This window comes from Argopecten irradians, chromosome 9, assembly GCF_041381155.1.
Source record: "Argopecten irradians isolate NY chromosome 9, Ai_NY, whole genome shotgun sequence".
In the NCBI taxonomy this organism is placed as follows: Eukaryota; Metazoa; Mollusca; class Bivalvia; order Pectinida; family Pectinidae; genus Argopecten; species Argopecten irradians.
Window position 1 is genome coordinate 34,488,620 of NC_091142.1, and position 18,102 is coordinate 34,506,721.

The 18,102-nt window shown below is 36.8% G+C and overlaps 1 protein-coding gene across 1 annotated transcript; it reads left to right on the top strand.

Moving 5' to 3' along the window:
- The first annotated feature begins 4,056 nt into the window (after positions 1–4,056).
- Positions 4,057–9,783, top strand: LOC138330955 (uncharacterized). Its single transcript, XM_069278425.1, has 5 exons — positions 4,057–4,115; positions 5,691–6,195; positions 7,837–7,962; positions 8,057–8,774; positions 9,460–9,783. The coding sequence occupies exons 2-4, from the start codon at positions 5,724–5,726 to the stop codon at positions 8,725–8,727; spliced, it is 1,269 nt and encodes a 422-aa protein (XP_069134526.1). The 5' UTR covers positions 4,057–4,115; positions 5,691–5,723; the 3' UTR covers positions 8,728–8,774; positions 9,460–9,783.
- Positions 9,784–18,102: the final 8,319 nt, after the last annotated feature.

An 18,102-nucleotide genomic window follows, 5' to 3' on the forward strand; every position in this document is an offset into this window, starting at 1 on the left:
GCACAAGGTCAAATCACTGATAATAGAAGGAATATAAATGACGTGATTGATACCTTAGAGAATCTAAGAAGCATAGCTCTAAATTTAACAGAAGCAATACAGGATATTGATGAATATTTAAGTACATACACTAAGATCGACAGGGCCCTTAGTGAAGCAAAGGAATTAGTTGGATTAGCTAGAGATTATCTTAATCATTTGAAACTTCAGATCAATATGCTATCTTTAGGACATTTAAGCCCTTCAGTCATTTCACCCCCAGACTTGTACGAACTCCTTATAGAAGTAGAAAGCAAACTTGACCCAGGTGTAAGTAGTACCTTTTGACCCGGAAACTGACCTTTGGGATTTTTATAAGACAGTGACCTGTACGACACTTATTAGTACTGATAGCCTTATTGTAGTTATTTCCATTCCATTAATAGACATGATTGGCAAGTTTGCTGTGTACCGAGCACATAACCTTCCTCTTCCGTACCTTGGATCGAATCAAACAAATATTTTGGCGACTTATAAATTAGAAGCAGAAGCTCTTGCAATCAATGAAGCGAAAACACAATTGGTTACAATGACAATTGAGGAGATGAATCAATGTGTAAATAGCGTTAAAAACTACTGCAGGTTTCGTAGTCCAATGTATACTATAATGGGAAATAAGAAATGTATTGTTAATCTTTTTATGAATTGGACCAATAATTTAGTTAAATATTGTACTACAGTAGTACAAAATACAAACACTTCCCCTATGGCCCAGTATTTGACCAATGGCCAATGGATAGTTGTCCATGATAGATCCTTGACTTTTACACTGAAATGCCCCTATAGAGCCCAATCTGGTACTGTGGTGACCAGATACCCTATTGACACCTTATCCCTTGCGGAAGGTTGTTCTGCATCAAATGAATATATATGACCTTGCCCTCATATTATTCATCATTCAGAGAGTAATATAACCTAACAGATCATTTTCAACAGGTGATTTCAAATTATTATGTAGGCTCCATTGAACTCTGGAAACCAATGACCCAAAGACTACCAAATGTAAAAAAACATTAAGATACCCCATAAACTTAAGCCTATAAAGGAAATCCCCATTGATGAGTTGATAAATGAACTTGACAATTCATTTGATCTTGAACCTATATGGAATCTGATTTGCCCCTCTCGACCTACTTGTCGATAGTAGGTGTGGTAGTAGTTGTTGTTATAGTGATATATTTATGTCGTAGGAGAATTAGGGATAAATGTCAGAAATGTAGGTTAGGTAAATGGTCAGTGAAAAGGGGGGAAAGTCAGAGTCGAGTGTCTCGCAAGCCTCAAGACCCATGCAAAGACACAAAAGTAACCAATCCACAGAAGACATGACAGCCTTAGAAGAATTGATGACAACATACATCAAGGAACTCATCCACCAGGAACAAGAAAACACAGAAAACCTACCTACACTGATGTCAGGAAATTACCCTGAGGGCGTTGACTCGCCGAGGCAGATGTAACTGCCCCATCAGGAAGTGAGGAGGAATTGAATCGGGTAAACAAGACTGCCTTACAACCCGAGTACGAATTTTATTGTTAATATACCCAGACTTAAGAAAAGAGCTCAGTCTTCCATAGACAGATATAAAGTAACGTCTTGGTCGTAACAAGACAATGTCTAAATGTGAAGAAGGAAAATGATAATGACCCGGTGAAACATTATGCCTTGATATTTAACGTCGATTAAAGATACTTACGAGACAAAGATATACATATAATGTCTCGGTTATTACAAGACAATACGGAAACGTCTTGGTGTTAAAAAGTACCAACTCTTGTCTGGATATTAACGTTAATCAATTAAAAAAAAAAAAATCACAATGTCTTAATGCGGATAAGACAAAATGTGACCCTTCTTTAGAACCGTGGTGGATGACGGATGAAACTAACTAAGAACATAAAGAGCTCTGGAGATAAAACTAACTAAATAAGCAGCAACTGTGGAGAATAAAACTGTGGATTTTTTTTATATAGGAGCAGCCATATTATTACGAATTGATTTTTTTAACGATGAAGTTACCATGGAACTACACTTGTGACTGTTAAATAGGTTCAACTAAAATGGACGTGACTGTGAAATAATATTACTGATTTTCAACGACGTAGTTACCATGGAACTGTGTGACTGTTAAATAATGTTCGAACTACAATGGAAGTGACTGTACGAATAAATATGGAACTACAATGAAGTGAAGTTGTGACAATATGTTTGAACTACAATGGAAGTAACTGTGAAATATGTTTGAACTACTTTGGTCTTTGTTGACTGTGACTGAAAATATAATTTTATCCTTGAATATTTTAGCTCTAACGCAAAAAGTGCAATTAGGAAAGACTGTTTGCATAGATACATTACCCATGTGCACATTAATTTTATAAATTAGTTTAATGGAGAACTATTATAATAGTTTGAATTAACAATGATGGTGAATGTGAAAATTTCTGTAATAGGCCAACTTTTATGATAATACCATAGTTTTAGGATATTCTAGGTTATTTTTTAAATGAAAGATAATTGGAGATGTTTATAAGTAATAACGTCCAATTTTTACAATATTTATGTACATATGTAATTGCCATTAAGGAAAGAGTTGTAACGTTTTACATTTTAATAGGATAACTTCGCGATAATTAAAAAATATACTGCATGACGCATGCGAATGAAAGAAGGTTGAAAGGAGCTACATGAATGAAATGGAACCCACTAGTTACTATTTAGGGGGAATTTTTTTTTTAAAGGAGGCGGTGGTAAATTGAAATATTAATACGCTTATACTTGATACTTTGCGTTAAGAAAATATGTAAGCCATTCTGAGAAATGCCTTACATATTGTCTTTTTGAAGAAAGGGGCGATTTGTAACCCTATAGAGGATTATTGGTAGAGTAACATAGGCAGGCTGGTAGCCTTTCTTAAGCCCCAATAAAATATTATTGTGATGCCTAGACTGATTGTTAACCCTATAGAGATAGACAGGCTAGTAGCCCTGCTTAAGTCTCCCCATGAATATCATTAAAAGATATGATTTTTTGAATATTCCCGCTAGGTAAACAGAAGTGGGGTACCTGTTTATTGAAAATTGACAGAAGTTGTTATGTTTAGCCGTGTATAATTTGTGGATCGCGGGGACTGTAAATAGTTAAATTATAATTTTTTATAAAGTAATGGTAGTATTTAGTATTATTTAAAACTAATGATGGAATCAATTACATTAGGTTACTGTGTTGAAATAATTTGCCATAGTGCAATTATTGTGGTTATATAATACGTTCAATAGCCGAATTGAAAACAATGTAATTGAATCAAAACAATTTGTTTACTTTAACCTGAAAATCGAAAACCGAGTGCAATAAGCTGATTTATGTAACCTTGCACCTTCTTATCCATGTGCCAAATTGTTGCTTACCATAGGTAAATGGCGTGATTACAACAATGGGAAAGCATTTAAAGGCAGTGCAGGAGAAAAAAACACTAGCAAAACACAGACCTGCAGAGATTTTCTTTGAAAATTACAGTGAGAGAAATGTCTAACGTCAAATACAGGGTACTATTATTCGATCCCATAGTAAAACTGGGCACAACAAAACAAAACAGTTAATTTAGCCCAAAGTAGTACGTCAAATGAATCGGTACACTAGTTGACTGTGTGACTTTGAAGTTGAGTTGAAGTTCCATCATTTTTTATCCATACGTGACACTAATACTGATACGGTTACAGTGAACGATATTACAGGTGTATTTTTAAGGGTACTCCAGTGACTTTAGACAATAAAACTGACACAAAACATCAAATTCACAAGGAGAATTGTTTTTTTAACATATCAATTTGAAGATCTTTTCGAAAGAAAATTATACGTCACGTCTACAAATTGTGAACTTGCCATCTTATGAGTGGTACGGTATATATTAAATGTAGTCGTTCTAATTTTTTGGGACAAAATAATATATAAATGCATGTATACGCATAAAATAATTGAAAATCGACAGAAAAACACAAAAAAGTTTGCCCGAGTGATTTCAGAGGCACTAGGACACAAATGGACTATATTTCGTACCCGGTCGAAAGGTATAGTAGGCGAGGTATGTATATTCGTTCTATCATTATTAATGCAGAAATATTCAAGTTTACTACATATTTAATAATCACAGCTGTAATTTGAGTAAACCCATCAAGGAGCGGAGGCTAACAGACGAATCAAGCACCTCGATAGATTTGTTATTCTGCATCTGCGCGCTCGAACATCTACTAGATCTACTGCGGCCTCCGTTCGACGAAGTTTTCATTGCGGTCTAGTTTATTATAATATCTGTTTCCTTTGTAATTTTGTAAATATTTTTACACTACTTATTCTATACCATATGACCGTGTTTTTGGTTCGTGTTAATAACACATTCTTGGAATATTTGTCTTTGAAGTAGTAAATACGCATTTCAGAAGTATATCTTATCATTAATATACATGTAATAGTTGTTGACTTAAAATAACTTCTGTTAACTTTTTGAATTTGTCGACAAGTTTTGCATATATTTCCATACGCTTGACCGACTTTTGTATTAGATGCACATTTAAATATCGAACAAACGAAAAGCGTACTGTGGAAGTGATACAGTACTAACGTCTTCCCCTCTTCCCATCAACGATGTTTTGATATTTGGTCTATTATAACTAATTTTGTATGTTCTGTTCTTGGAAATACAGAATAAAAAAGTTAACATAAAAAATACCATGGTTACAGGAATTAGCATAGGAGTCTATCGTTACTTGGACATACCATAATTGAAATATGTAGTAATAACTCCTGTTAAGTACCGGGCGATTATGTCGGACATGGAATGTTTTCGGGATGCAATTAATTATCTTTATTTTAATTTGAAGTCAAATTAGAAGCTCAAATTTTCAATGATGGTAATGGAGTAAAGAAGGTACATTTTTATCTGAAAAAAAACTAAATCGTCTGCTCCTATTTTTGATAGTGAAAAATACCATTTGTCAGCAGTAGGGCATCTTTAAGATCTTGCGGCCTACCGTCATTAACCCATCTTTCTTTCGCGATCGTTCAAAGTGAAATTGCGAAAGTTTAACACCGCAAATTAATATATTAGGCAATTATTGCACAAGTACATGTAACCCTTAAACTTTTTTCAGTCGTTTTCATTCATAGATAATGTCAATGTCAACAAAACAGAAACAAATTCCTTTAAGCGCTCTGTCGAGTTGACATTTATATTGGGTATGAATGTCAAAGCGCTCTTTGTGGAATTTGCCTCTATCCATTTGGTATTTTATTGACTATGAATGCCAATGGAAAGACGTTCAATGCATATATTTACATTTGGAAACATTTTAATGATGAAATCCCATATTTTGTATATATAATAAATTCATTATCGTCAAAGACGGAACAGTCATTTGAACAATCATCTTCCTTGATTGCCGGTCCGACAATTGTTGCGTCACAAATATAATAATGTCAAAATAAGCGGATGCAGTTCATAGATTGATGAATGCCAAACTGATCTTGGTAATGTTACTTGGATGGGCTACAGAGAAGATGTAAATATATAGTATACACAGCACACCGACCCACCTTCACATTCCTACTTATTTTTGATAAATCATGTCTGATGCTTTCTTCTTTTTTCTTTGTAACACAGAATCGAGGATTCTATATCTGCTGAACAATTACCATGGCTGGGAAGTTTAACGGTAAACCAACATGGAGCAAGCCTATGCCTGTCCATGGACAGGGAATCGTCACCTTCAACATCACCAGGAACAATGCTTTTATGATAAAGATAACGAAGGCTTCGACTACTGACGATATCAGACTCACAATTGATCTAAACTCGGCTGAGTTCGGTATAACACAAAACGGCAAGTATTCCAAGCTTGCAGAAACCGCACAGACCGACAGCGGATATGACGCCGGCAGGAAAATTTCCTATTGGTTCAGCTACAACAGGGATAGCCTCGTTTTGAAATATGGTAAAGGTTACACCATGGAGGAAACTACTGAGCTGGTTTATGACTTTCTCGCTGGAGCCAGGACACCCAAAAAACAAGAGGAAATCAGACAGAAGTATTATGGTCTTTTTAATGCGGAAGATTTTGGATGCGTGCAATTTTTCGATACCACAACAGCAAATACGGATTCCGATCGTACGTAGCAATATTTCAGTTTATACAAAATGGATATAATAGCATTCTTCTTTATTCAAAATTGATCAAAATTCCTTTTTATCAGTTTGTCTATGCCTTCAGTTATGTTGAGCATTGTCATTGGAGTCCTAAAAACCTTTTAATGCCAATTTTGAGTATCGTGCTCCAAGGCTAGCATGACTACAATATTTGTGCCTCAATTTTCAAAAGAAATATACATGAATTCGAATTCGATGCATACATAGTGTGATTTATATTAAATAAATTGCATATGTATACACGTTTTTAAAATTCTTCGTCAGCTGTCATTTGGTGTTAAAACCTTGTATACGGTACTTTAATGAATATCTGGATGTTTGCTGGTAAATTTGAATATAACAAAAAATAAACCATCCACGAAATGTAAAGGTTATATCGGGGACTTTGGTGACTTATTTACCCTTGATCAGTATACAATATATATATATATGACGAGACGGAAAAGTAATAGAATGACGGGACGGAATGAAGTATTATGTGTCTTTAACGTTATCTTATAGTAAATATAAAACTGATAGTGGCTTCCGCTTACACTAGAACGAAAACATCCAATTGTACGAAAATCTTCCAAAACACATATGCAACACGCTATTATATAGATGTTAAATTTGGCGTTGTTAAGTTTCGCGATTTACTGTTTGAACTGTATTCACGGAAGGTTTTTTCCCGTGAATCATCATTAGAAGCCTTTGAAAGCAACAAGAGGCCTGAAGGGCCTGTATCGCTCACCTGGTTTGTAATGCCAAGTAATGTTCTGAATACAGGTTTATTGTTTCTTTTCTGAAGGAATTTTAATATGAACCTCTAAATCCCCTATTGGGCCCCACCCCTCCTGCCCCCAGGGGGTCAGAGCCAAAATTTATACAAGTTCTGTTCCCCTTCCCCCAAGGATGTTTGTGGCCAAATTTGGTTACAATCCATGCAGAACTCTATGACTAGTAGCGATTTAAAGGATTTACCTCTATTTCCCCTATTGGGCCCCACCCCTCCTGCCCCCGGGGGGCCAGAGCCAAAATTTATACAAGTTCTGTTCCCCTTCCCCCAAGGATGTTTGTGGCCAAATTTGGTTACGATCCATCAAAACTCTAGGACAAGTAGCGATTTATAGGATTTACCTCTATTTCCCCTATTGGGCCCCGCCCCTCCTTCCCCCGGGGGTCAGAGCCAAAATTTATACAAGTTCTGTTCCCCTTCCCCCAAGGATGTTTGTGGCCAAATTTGGTTACAATCCATGCAGAACTCTATGACTAGTAGCGATTTAAAGGAAATGTTGACGGACAGACGGACGGACGACGGACGCCGCGCCATGACATAAGCTCAACGGCCCTTCGGGCCAGGTGAGCTAACAAGTTACAAAACCATGATTTATCAAACGCAAATTTTATTGTTAGCAAAATCAAAATACCCTCGAATATTAGTTCCCTCCCGAACATTAGCAATTACAAGCAAGTATTCAAGATGGTGATTTCCTAATGTATTTCATCTGTTGAAAAGATATCGAATACTTAAGATAAAACTAAAGAAATACAGATCTTGCATTACACTACATATAAAATTAGTGTCGTATTATTTTATTAGTCAAATTTCATCGTTTGATTACAGTGATAGATATTGAAAAGAGTGTCTCCTTCCGAAAGAATCCATTTATCCGCAATCTATCACCGTTCGTTCTGGACAGCAAACAAGCTACACTCTTTACCTTGGACAATGGCAATTACATGTTGACTGGTAAGTTTAGATAGACACTTTTTATAGCAGCTGCATGCTGACAGGTTCACCATTGTTTTTTTATTATTATTTATTTATTTATCTATTTATATAGGGAGCCTGTCGCCAGCCTGTAAAGAACTTTATGACAATATCTGTAACACTGATTTGAACTGGCCACCGGAAGTTGACGAAGTTCTTCTTTCTGACGCCATCCGGTTCAGTATCGAGACAAAGGGATGCCTGCTATATCAAAAATTACAGGAGAAAGCTGGGGAATTCGGTCCCGGAAGTGGCCGGGAAGAGACCTATTTACGGGTTACCCTTGGACACAGTCTCGGCAACTCTCCTGGAATCCCGTACGTCCTCGAGATTTGGCCAGCAAAGCACTACAGTCCAATCCATAACCATGGCAATGCAAACGCGGTCATCAAAGTCTTGTTTGGACAAATCAATGTGTCTCTTTACAACAAGCAGACGATAAACCCGATCGCGAAACCCGTGAAGACATTCAAAGCTATTAAAGGAGATGTTACATGGATCACCAGAGATTGGTTCCAGACACATAAGCTCTGGAACAGCACGGACGACTTCTGCGCCACCATTCAATGTTACAGCTATGATGCAGGGGACACAAATCACAGGCCATACTTTAACTATGTTAGTGAGCATAGCACCGTTGAAGAGTTTCTGCCCAACTCCGACTTCACCTTCAAATATATGCGACAAAATGTACTTGGGGAATATCGAAACAAGCACGGCATGTTGAATCCATCCCACAAATAGGATCTTCCGGTACATGTGCGTTGGACGCTTTGTTTTGACAATGCTATGTAAGTAAGAAGAAGATCAATATGGCCTCTACCAGCGTGACTGATACATTTAAAGGACTTACTTTATATTTACAATTGTATTTTTAGATTTTATTTGTATTTTCGCATGCTTGGATATACGTAGTTTTATACATTTTACAATAGCGTAGCTCTCTTTGATTTATATATAATTATTTTAACACGTGTTGCATTAACGTAGCTCTCGTGGTTTGTTTGTTTGATTAATTAACGTCATATTAACAGCTATGGTCATGTAAGGACGGCCTCCCATGTATGTGATGTGTTGCGTGTATGTTGTGCGAGGTGCGTGTTTTGGGAGACTGCGGTATATTCATGTTGTGTCTTCTTGTATAGTGGAACTGTTGCCCTTTTTATAGTGCTATATCACTGAAGCATGCCGCCAAAGACACCAAGCAACACACCCACCCGGTCACATTATACCGACAACGGGCGAACCAGTCGTCCCACTCCCTGTATGCTGAGCGCTAAGCAGGAGCAGAAACTACCACTTTTATAGACTTTGGTGTGTCTCGGCCAGGGGACAGAACCCAGAGCCTTCCTCGTGGATATACTTTTATAACGTGTTGCGATGACGTAGTTATGGACGATAGATGTTCTGTTTATCTTAATATTTTACTGCAGAAATGTTTTATAGAAATAAAATTGTATGAATATACCATTTCAGGACTTGTCACACTAACGGCAAATGAAGTGAATGCACACCTGCGAAGTGAAAACAGAAATCCATAATTTGTTCTAGTTCTAATCCTGAAAGTTCTGTCGTCGGTTATACATGTGATCAGTTTATGCTGGGTTGCGACCTGTTCAAAAGTGCGTAATGGAGTTTTGACACTGTGGCTCCCGAGGCATCCTCGATACTCCAAGGGTTACTATCGCTGTGGTTTCCCAAGATGATTCTGGATAGACATTTTGAAGATTGCCTGTATTCGACCACACTAGGAAACCCAGTGGGTAACTGCACTACGCTCCGTTTGTATCGGACCGATCAACGTGGGTAACCAAGGAATGTATTCGACAATCATTTCAGTTTTTTTATAAATATCATTATATGTTATTTTTTGAAGAAACAAAATTTGCTTTCTGATATTTACTGTATTTAATACAATAAAGTTTACTGCAAACAGACTATTTTTCGTGTAAGATTAAATTTTGCGTTTATCGCGGCTAAAAGAAACCTTGAAAATAAATCACCGTGAAATGGGATAGGAGAAATATAAACATCAACTTTATTAATTTACATCGATTACGAAACAAGTTATGAACATCTTATGCAAATCACTCTCGATTGTCCGAATGTAAGCGCACGAGAAATCTTAGAGTTGGATGAAACCGGAGTGCCCGGAGAAAAACCCTAACATTTTAACGTCCGTGCCGGGGATCGAATATCATGGATATAACATCAGTGTTAATAACCCCTAAAGTATCGAGGATGACAAAAAGTATAGTTTAAAGTTATATGTGCCGTAACTGGCCGAAAATTTGGACATGTTTTTTTTTTCTTTAATTATCTATTTAAAACCATAAATTTTATTGAATAAAGCTGTGAAAACTATTAAAATGGACAGACAAACATACAAATGCCCCATAAACGTTAGCTAGAACAAATAGGTTATGCACATTCTTGTTTTTATGCCTTAAACATAATTAGATGGAAACATACCTTCAGAAATAACTTACTAATAATAATGATAAAGTGTGTGCAATGAAATTGGGGACAACAATATTGCTTCATGGTCTGACCGTATGTACTAATTTCACTACACTGAAGATGTTAATATAATGATTTTTGGCAGTACTGCCAAAAATCATTTTCAGCTCTTTTGTGTAGTTTAAAATTAAAACCAATGGATTGAAAGTATTGTAATTATCAAATTGTTGGTAACTTTTGGAGTTGAATAACATATTAAAAGCTCTCGTTGATTCGTGACTATGAAAAATATGGCACATATAGCTTTAAAGCACAATTAGATAAAAAATTAGATTTCCAACAATTTGCAATTGATTCAATACAAAAAAAACATCATAATTTCTGTTCATTCCAAATCAGTTTCTTTTATCTGCATAGTACTGTTTAGGCGCGAGACGCTCATCTACATACGTGTTCCTAGTTTGACTAAAATTTGATTTCATATAAGCGCATAAGTTGATGAAAATGCGGCATGAGACTGTTGTTGGAGATAATACATAGTCTAACACTTACAGCTGCTCTAATGCTGCATCATCTTCCCGGCACCCCTGTAGTTTGAATGCCTGGTTTTCTGCCCCTCGAAGCTCACTTGTCAAGTCTCCATCGTCATTAAGTTGTCGCCAACTATCCTCATATGTTTCAACCCTAAACCACGATATCCTCCCAGTTGGTGTGTCAGTAGTGGTGGCCAATCCACTACTCGATATATCCTAACTTTTATTCTATGTCGCCCCAACAGTGCCATTACCAACAAGATACTTTCTCGGCAGCTTCACCAATTCTTCTCAATGCTGATGACATTGCCTTTCCTCGTTCTCCTAAATGCTGCAGGAAAATCATGTCTGGACATAATGTTGTCTCCACTATTGGAAAGACAAGCCATCCATCCAGGTCCATTTTGAGCTCCAAGTACTTTTTCCTATCCAGCAATGATGTTGTAACCGCCTTCTTTTTCTCCACTGTCTCGCCCTCCCTTACACAAATCTTCATGTTACCGGGTGTTGACTTTGGGCGCGCCCTTCTCCTTTCTTCCCCTGCAATGATTGCTATATATTGCTAGATCGCTTAGGACCTTATCGTGACGCCATCTGTACCGGCCTTGTGTTAACGATATCTGACACCCTGACAAGATGTGGGCCATCTAGAGTATACTGTGTAGTGAATGCTCCCTCGGTATACTTGGTATACTCCCTGAGCATGCGTAGTGGGAGTAATAATCAAAGTACTAAATGGCTCGGTCTCGATGATAGGAGGAATATATTTCTAAGGTCAATACTACTGTAGTTTTGTAAAGTAAGAAATAAATTTGGCTGGTCTTCCTTCCAGTTTGGACTTTTGAGGATTCCTTGGACATCAAAGTGTAAAATAAGAGACGCATACTAAAATCTTGGAAGCCCATTCTAATATTTCCTATGATGTTATATGTCAAATGATTTTATAATAACACCTTTAGCATTTTCCTTGTTAATTTGATGTTAATGAAAAGATCCATTCTTAATGACTATTGTCACCAAGTTCCTGGGACCACGGTATCAGTCCTCTAGAAGACTTATCAATATCACCATGTGATTTTTGAATAAATTGGTCAATTGGTCTACTTTTCACAAGTTTTGTAATTATTCTTTTGTAACACAGCAAGTTGATACGATGATTGGCCCCGTTGATGCGTCTGAGCCCAACTCCAGTAGTGTACTCAAAATTTTATCTTCATTGACATCAAACCCTGCAATGAGAATAATAACGGATGACTAAAAATACTTTGAATAATTTACACCTTTTAAGAAAACATGTTGGAAGCTATATCCTAGTTTGATATCAGAACTACTTTTGAAGTTTTACAGATAATTATGAGTTTTAATAGGGCTGAAATAGATTTACAGAAAATATCCAGGAATATTTACTGACCGAAAGCCTTAAACCACTGCTGTAACATGATCACCATGTGTGATAGGACGTTGCCTCCATTTAAACTTGCTGCCATTGCCAGGAACTGTCCATCAAAATAAGGAAAGTATTGAATAGATGACGTCATATCCGGGTGATCGGGTACTCCGCCTTCTGGTCTCACTGGAAACATCATTTGGCCCGAGGTACTCATGTTAAGTACTACAAACAAGACATCACCAAATAAATCTTCGGGAATTAATGCAATGTTTTATAAAGCTTTAGAAGGTACATACTTGACACAATTTAATTTCCAAGCCTGTAATGTAAAATGAGCTCAGGTAAAACTTCAAAAGTAAAAGTTTTAAGTGGCGAGAACACGATATTTCACTTTCTAAAGCGAAACAACATTCTCAAAGACACTAGACAAACTCGATATACCAAAGCCGTATGAAGACTGTATCCACACTCCTACTCACGTACCCGCGTCCTTATCGCTTGAAGCACATACCTGCGCCGATTCAGTTAACACACTTAGATGTGTTCGTTCGCCCGACGCATGTACACAGTTTGCGTGGAGTTCGGTTGACACACTAGGAGGGCTGATCGGACATTGACTGATCTTACCTCGAGACACTGACTCCTACACGATCAAGTGATACTAGCTAGGGCTGAGCGCACTAATTTAACATCAAAATTAGCAAGGGCTCGTGGCTTGGTTAAAAAGGCTCATTTTGAACCTTACGCTGCGCTAAACAACTGAACTGAGCCAATGTGAGTTTGTATCTTGATGTCTCGTTACGAGGACAGACACGTGTGTTCGGCAACCTCCCTAGTGGACCGCGTCCAATTGAAAAACAAAGATAGAAGACAACGGAGTACATTGTATCCGAACTTCAATTCAAACAGGATAACTTGTTAGCTCACCATAGACCATGAAATTATTTGTACACTTTCTTAACTTCAGTATTGTTTTACAAAATTACAAATGAATTTTTCTACATTTTTTATTTTCAAATCCCCATACCTCTGATGAGTATAATAAAACTGTCATTACAAGTGAATCCAATATTTTCAGTTTAAGATGAACAGGAAGAGATACATTCCTTTATTTCTTATAAATAGCAAACACCGATTATTAACAAAACAAACATTATTTTCTGTACCTAGATATGTAAACAATTCTTATAAATCTAATTCTGTATTCCATAACATCAACTGGTGTTGTACCGATTTACGTCTTGAGAATATCACCATTCTTATCTTTCTGATATTAAGTTCTAATTTCCATGTTATGCAATATTGTTAAAATTCATGTAACATTTAATTTGTTGTAGACAATCAGATATTCCTGATATCATAACAGTGTTATTGGCAAATAATATGATAAAAAGTTTGGGATTCCAATATCATATACCGTAAAAACTGGTATAATTTACTCAGGTACTTTTTAGGGCTGAAAATGCTTAAAACATCTACTATCAGTATATTTTGCGCATCAAAAAAATGGGGAAAACCAATGCCCAGGGAGTCCCAAAACCGATGTATGAAGGTGACAATTTCAATTCAAAATATTCCCCATAAATGCTTGACAACTTGCACAAAAAGTGTTGTATTTAGAAGAAATAACATATGAAAACCGCATCGTGTTGTTTTCTTTTATTGGCCACCGTAAACTGAAACTGAAATATCTAGCAGATGTCCAAAACATCGGCGGTCTGGTCCGCCGTAGTCCGTGCACATGTCAATGTTTTGAGATATTACACATGAATAGTAATCAGGAATATTTGAAAAAGAGTAGAATATATTTACTTAATTGGCACAATAAGTAATTAGTGTGTTTGAGATCATTAACAATCAACAGCAATCAGCTAGCTGATACGTAGTTTAGCTTACAACAATCACAGTGTGCATAATTTGCCAAGATTTGTAAGACAAAATATTCTTTTCCACCAGGTAAGATTCTAAGTCATAAAGGTAGATTGAAAATAGGAAGGCAGATAAAATAACCAGATAAATATTTGTAGCGGGATCAGACTGGTTTGATTATCGGTGATCAGGTAGCTCAGTCGGAAGAGCTACATTTTCTTCTCTCCTGTTACAGAATTGGCACCCAACTAAATAACCAACGGTTGTGGTGTTTGAAAGGATCTCGTATGTATTCAAAAAAAGAGGGAGGAGTGTAGCGGGACTGGACTGGGTCGATTATCGATGACCAGGTAGTTCAGTTGATAGAGCACTCAGCTAGTGTTCGGAGAGTCCCGGGATCGAATCCCGGTCTTGCCGCTACATTTTCTCCTCTCCTGTTACATATGGTACCATACGTGCATGTAGATATTCAAGGTAAATCAATAATGTTCGCTGATCTTGCAAAATTGCCTTACAGTGTTATAATGAATGCAGTAAATTTTTGTCTCATTGGTGTGATTGATTTAAAGGCAGTTCATGTGGTGACCGAAAAAAAAAGTTAAAATCAATACTTTCAGAGTGATCAGGGAACATTGATAGTCAAGGCGCGGAAAACATACGACGACCTGTGTTATACAAATTAATGTTTAAATGATTTTTATTAAATTGTCTCGAAGGTGATGGTTTGTGTGTTATGAACGATAAGCTTAATATGTTTTTGACAAAAAATATAAACAGCTAATGTCATATTATGTTTTAAATTTTAATATTAATCTTTTATTTATTCATTTCATTTCAAGCATGTGCATGTTATAGAATATAAACAAATATCAGGTATATGCTTAAATCATATTACAGTTAAATTCACAATAAGGAATTTGAAGATGATGATAGTAATTCTATCCCCCAAACGAAGTTGGGGACATATTGTTTTTGCTCCCTTCTTCTTATAAGCTAACCGATACTTACATTATATATATAATTGGCTTCTTACATGTAGGTAAAATTCGTTTTTTTCGTTTAAATATCACATACAGTGTATATAGCAATAATGACAAGATAAAAGCTAAACGAATTTTAAAACATATATGTATAATTAATTTTTCACAAAAAATGATACGGGCAGCCACTTGAAACGTCATGATATACATGTACACGTGCATATCAAAAGGTCTCCAATACTTTTAAACAACATACGTATCAATTCACTAGTAAACGTTTCTGTCATAATTTGCGTGCCCCTGTGTTTTTGCTATGGTGATCAAGATTGTATTTTACGGACTCGGAATAACAGTTGAGACTGCTTGTTTTACACATGTTCATAGAAATTTAACTGTCGAAAACAGATGTATCTAGATTTAATATAAATCTAGGGGGGGGGGGGGTAATTGCAAACATGTCTTTTTGCCCCCCCCCCATTTTCGCCGAGTGAAATGTTCTAAAAATGCACATTTGAAAGAAAAAAGGGTCCTCATGCACATTTTTGTACTTAATTTTAGAAAATTTTCCGCCGCGCGGCGCTTTTCCTAAAACATGCAAATACGTAATGTTCAAACCTTTAATAATGAAAATTCAATGCACACGAACTAGACTAAAAATGTCCACCAAGGGATTATACTATTTAAAAAACAAGAGATCCCAGAGGGATCTTGACGCCCACCAAAGAATGATCTATGTCTGACAATGGAAAGAGGGATCTTTTCCCTGCTTTTCAAACATTTTAAAACATACTACATATAAAATTTGACACAGATCGCTTGAGTACTTTCTGAAAAATAGAGGTAACAAACTTCAACGATGAAATCCAAGATGGCAGGCAGTTGGCCATCTTTTTGACCAATCAGTCCAAAAAGGTACTATGCACAACTGGGGCCCAAGGGGAACCTACATATGGAATTTGAGAGAGATCCCTTCAGTAATTTCTGAGAAATAGCGGTAACTATCAAAATCCAAGATGGCGGACGCTCAGCCATCTTGTCGAACGATCGGTCCCAAAATGCAATATGTACAACTAAGGCCCCAGAGGAATCTACATATGAAATGTGAAAATGATCCCTTTGGTACTTTCTGAGAAATAGCGATAACAAACTTTAACTATCAAAATCAAAGATGGCTGCCTGGCGGCCATCTTGTTGACTGATCAGTCCCAAAACGCAATATGCACAACTAGGGCCCAGAGGAAACTACATATCAAATTTGAGAATGATCCCTTTGGTACTTTCTGAGAAATAGCGATAACAAACTTTAACTTTCAAAATCCAAGATGGCTGCCTGGCGGCCATCTTGTTGAACGATCAGTCCCAAAATGCAATATACACAACTAGGGCCCAAGGGGAACATACATATGAAATTTGAGAATGATCCCTCCAGTTCTTTCCGAGAAATAATGATAACAAGAATTGTTAACGGACGGACGACGGACAAAAAGCGATTTGAATAGCCCACCATCTGATGATGGTGGGCTTAAAATGCTTCTTAAAGATTAATTTATTTATATGTCTTCAATTCATCATTACTTTGAGTTACACAACAATGTGCCGATGGTGTGAATCCGGGATGTTCAGCAGGGTTGCATAATGATATGACGAACTCACAATTATCATTTCTAAATGCAGGTAACTTTAAATCGAAAAATTACCATGTTAATAACGCTTTAAAAACCAGCAAAATACATCATAAAACTCATCTCCGCCATTCTAAATTTTAATTTTTCCCCCGGGGGCGACCCATGGACCCCCCAAACACCAAAATCCCGCGCCTTCGGGCCTCGCAAATTCAACAGAATGCGTCGTAAAACTCATCTCTGCACTTCTAAATCGTATTTTTTCCCGGTGGAAACCCCCGGACCCCCTATACACCAAAATCTTGCGCCTGCGGCGCTCGCAAAATCCTCAAATTCCATCGTAAAACTCATCTTAGTCATTCTTTATCATAATATTTCCCAGGGGATACCCATTTTTGCGTATTCATTAATTTCCTGTTAGCGACACCACTGTTTATAGAAATGTACAAGGATTATGTGTAATGATATATGAAAAACAAGAGGCCCATGGGCCTTAACGGTCATCTGACTCATGGCACAAAACAACAAAGTCACAGTATAAAGTATTGGTTAATGATTAATATAAACAATACAAGGAACTCCTTAGTTGAATATGTAAGTTTCTGAAATAGGTAAATGTCATTTGTTGAACAGACTTGGTAGCCCTTTATCCATATATGGTTGTAACCCATTCAAGAATTAATATAAGGAGTAGTAAGATTTTAAAGGCAAATTTCAGCAAAGCTCCCATTTTGGACCTCCGCCATACTATCCCAATGGGTCTTAGCTCGGTCCTTTATAAAAATATGATTGTCTTCACCTAAAGTTTCCCCTTCTGAATCAATTAAAACCCCTATAGACCAAATTTTCATTGAGATTGGAGACTGAAAACTGAAAACAGGAAGTGGGCCAGCAGCCATCTTGGAATACCAAAATCTTTACGAAAATGTTTGCACGTTGTTCGGCATCAATTAAAACCCCAATATACCAATTTTCATTGAGATCGGAGACTGAAACCTTAAAACAGGAAGTGGGCCAGCGGCCATCTTGGAATACCAAAATCTTTACGAAAATGTTTGCACGTTGTTCGGCATCAATTAAAACCCAAATATAACCAATTTTCATTGAGATCGGAGACTGAAACCTTAAAACAGGAAGTGGGCCAGCGGCCATCTTGGAATACCAAAATCTTTACGAAAATGTTTGCATGTTGTTCGGCATCAATTAAAACCCCTATATACCAATTTTCATTGAGATCGGAGACTGAAACCTTAAAACAGGAAGTG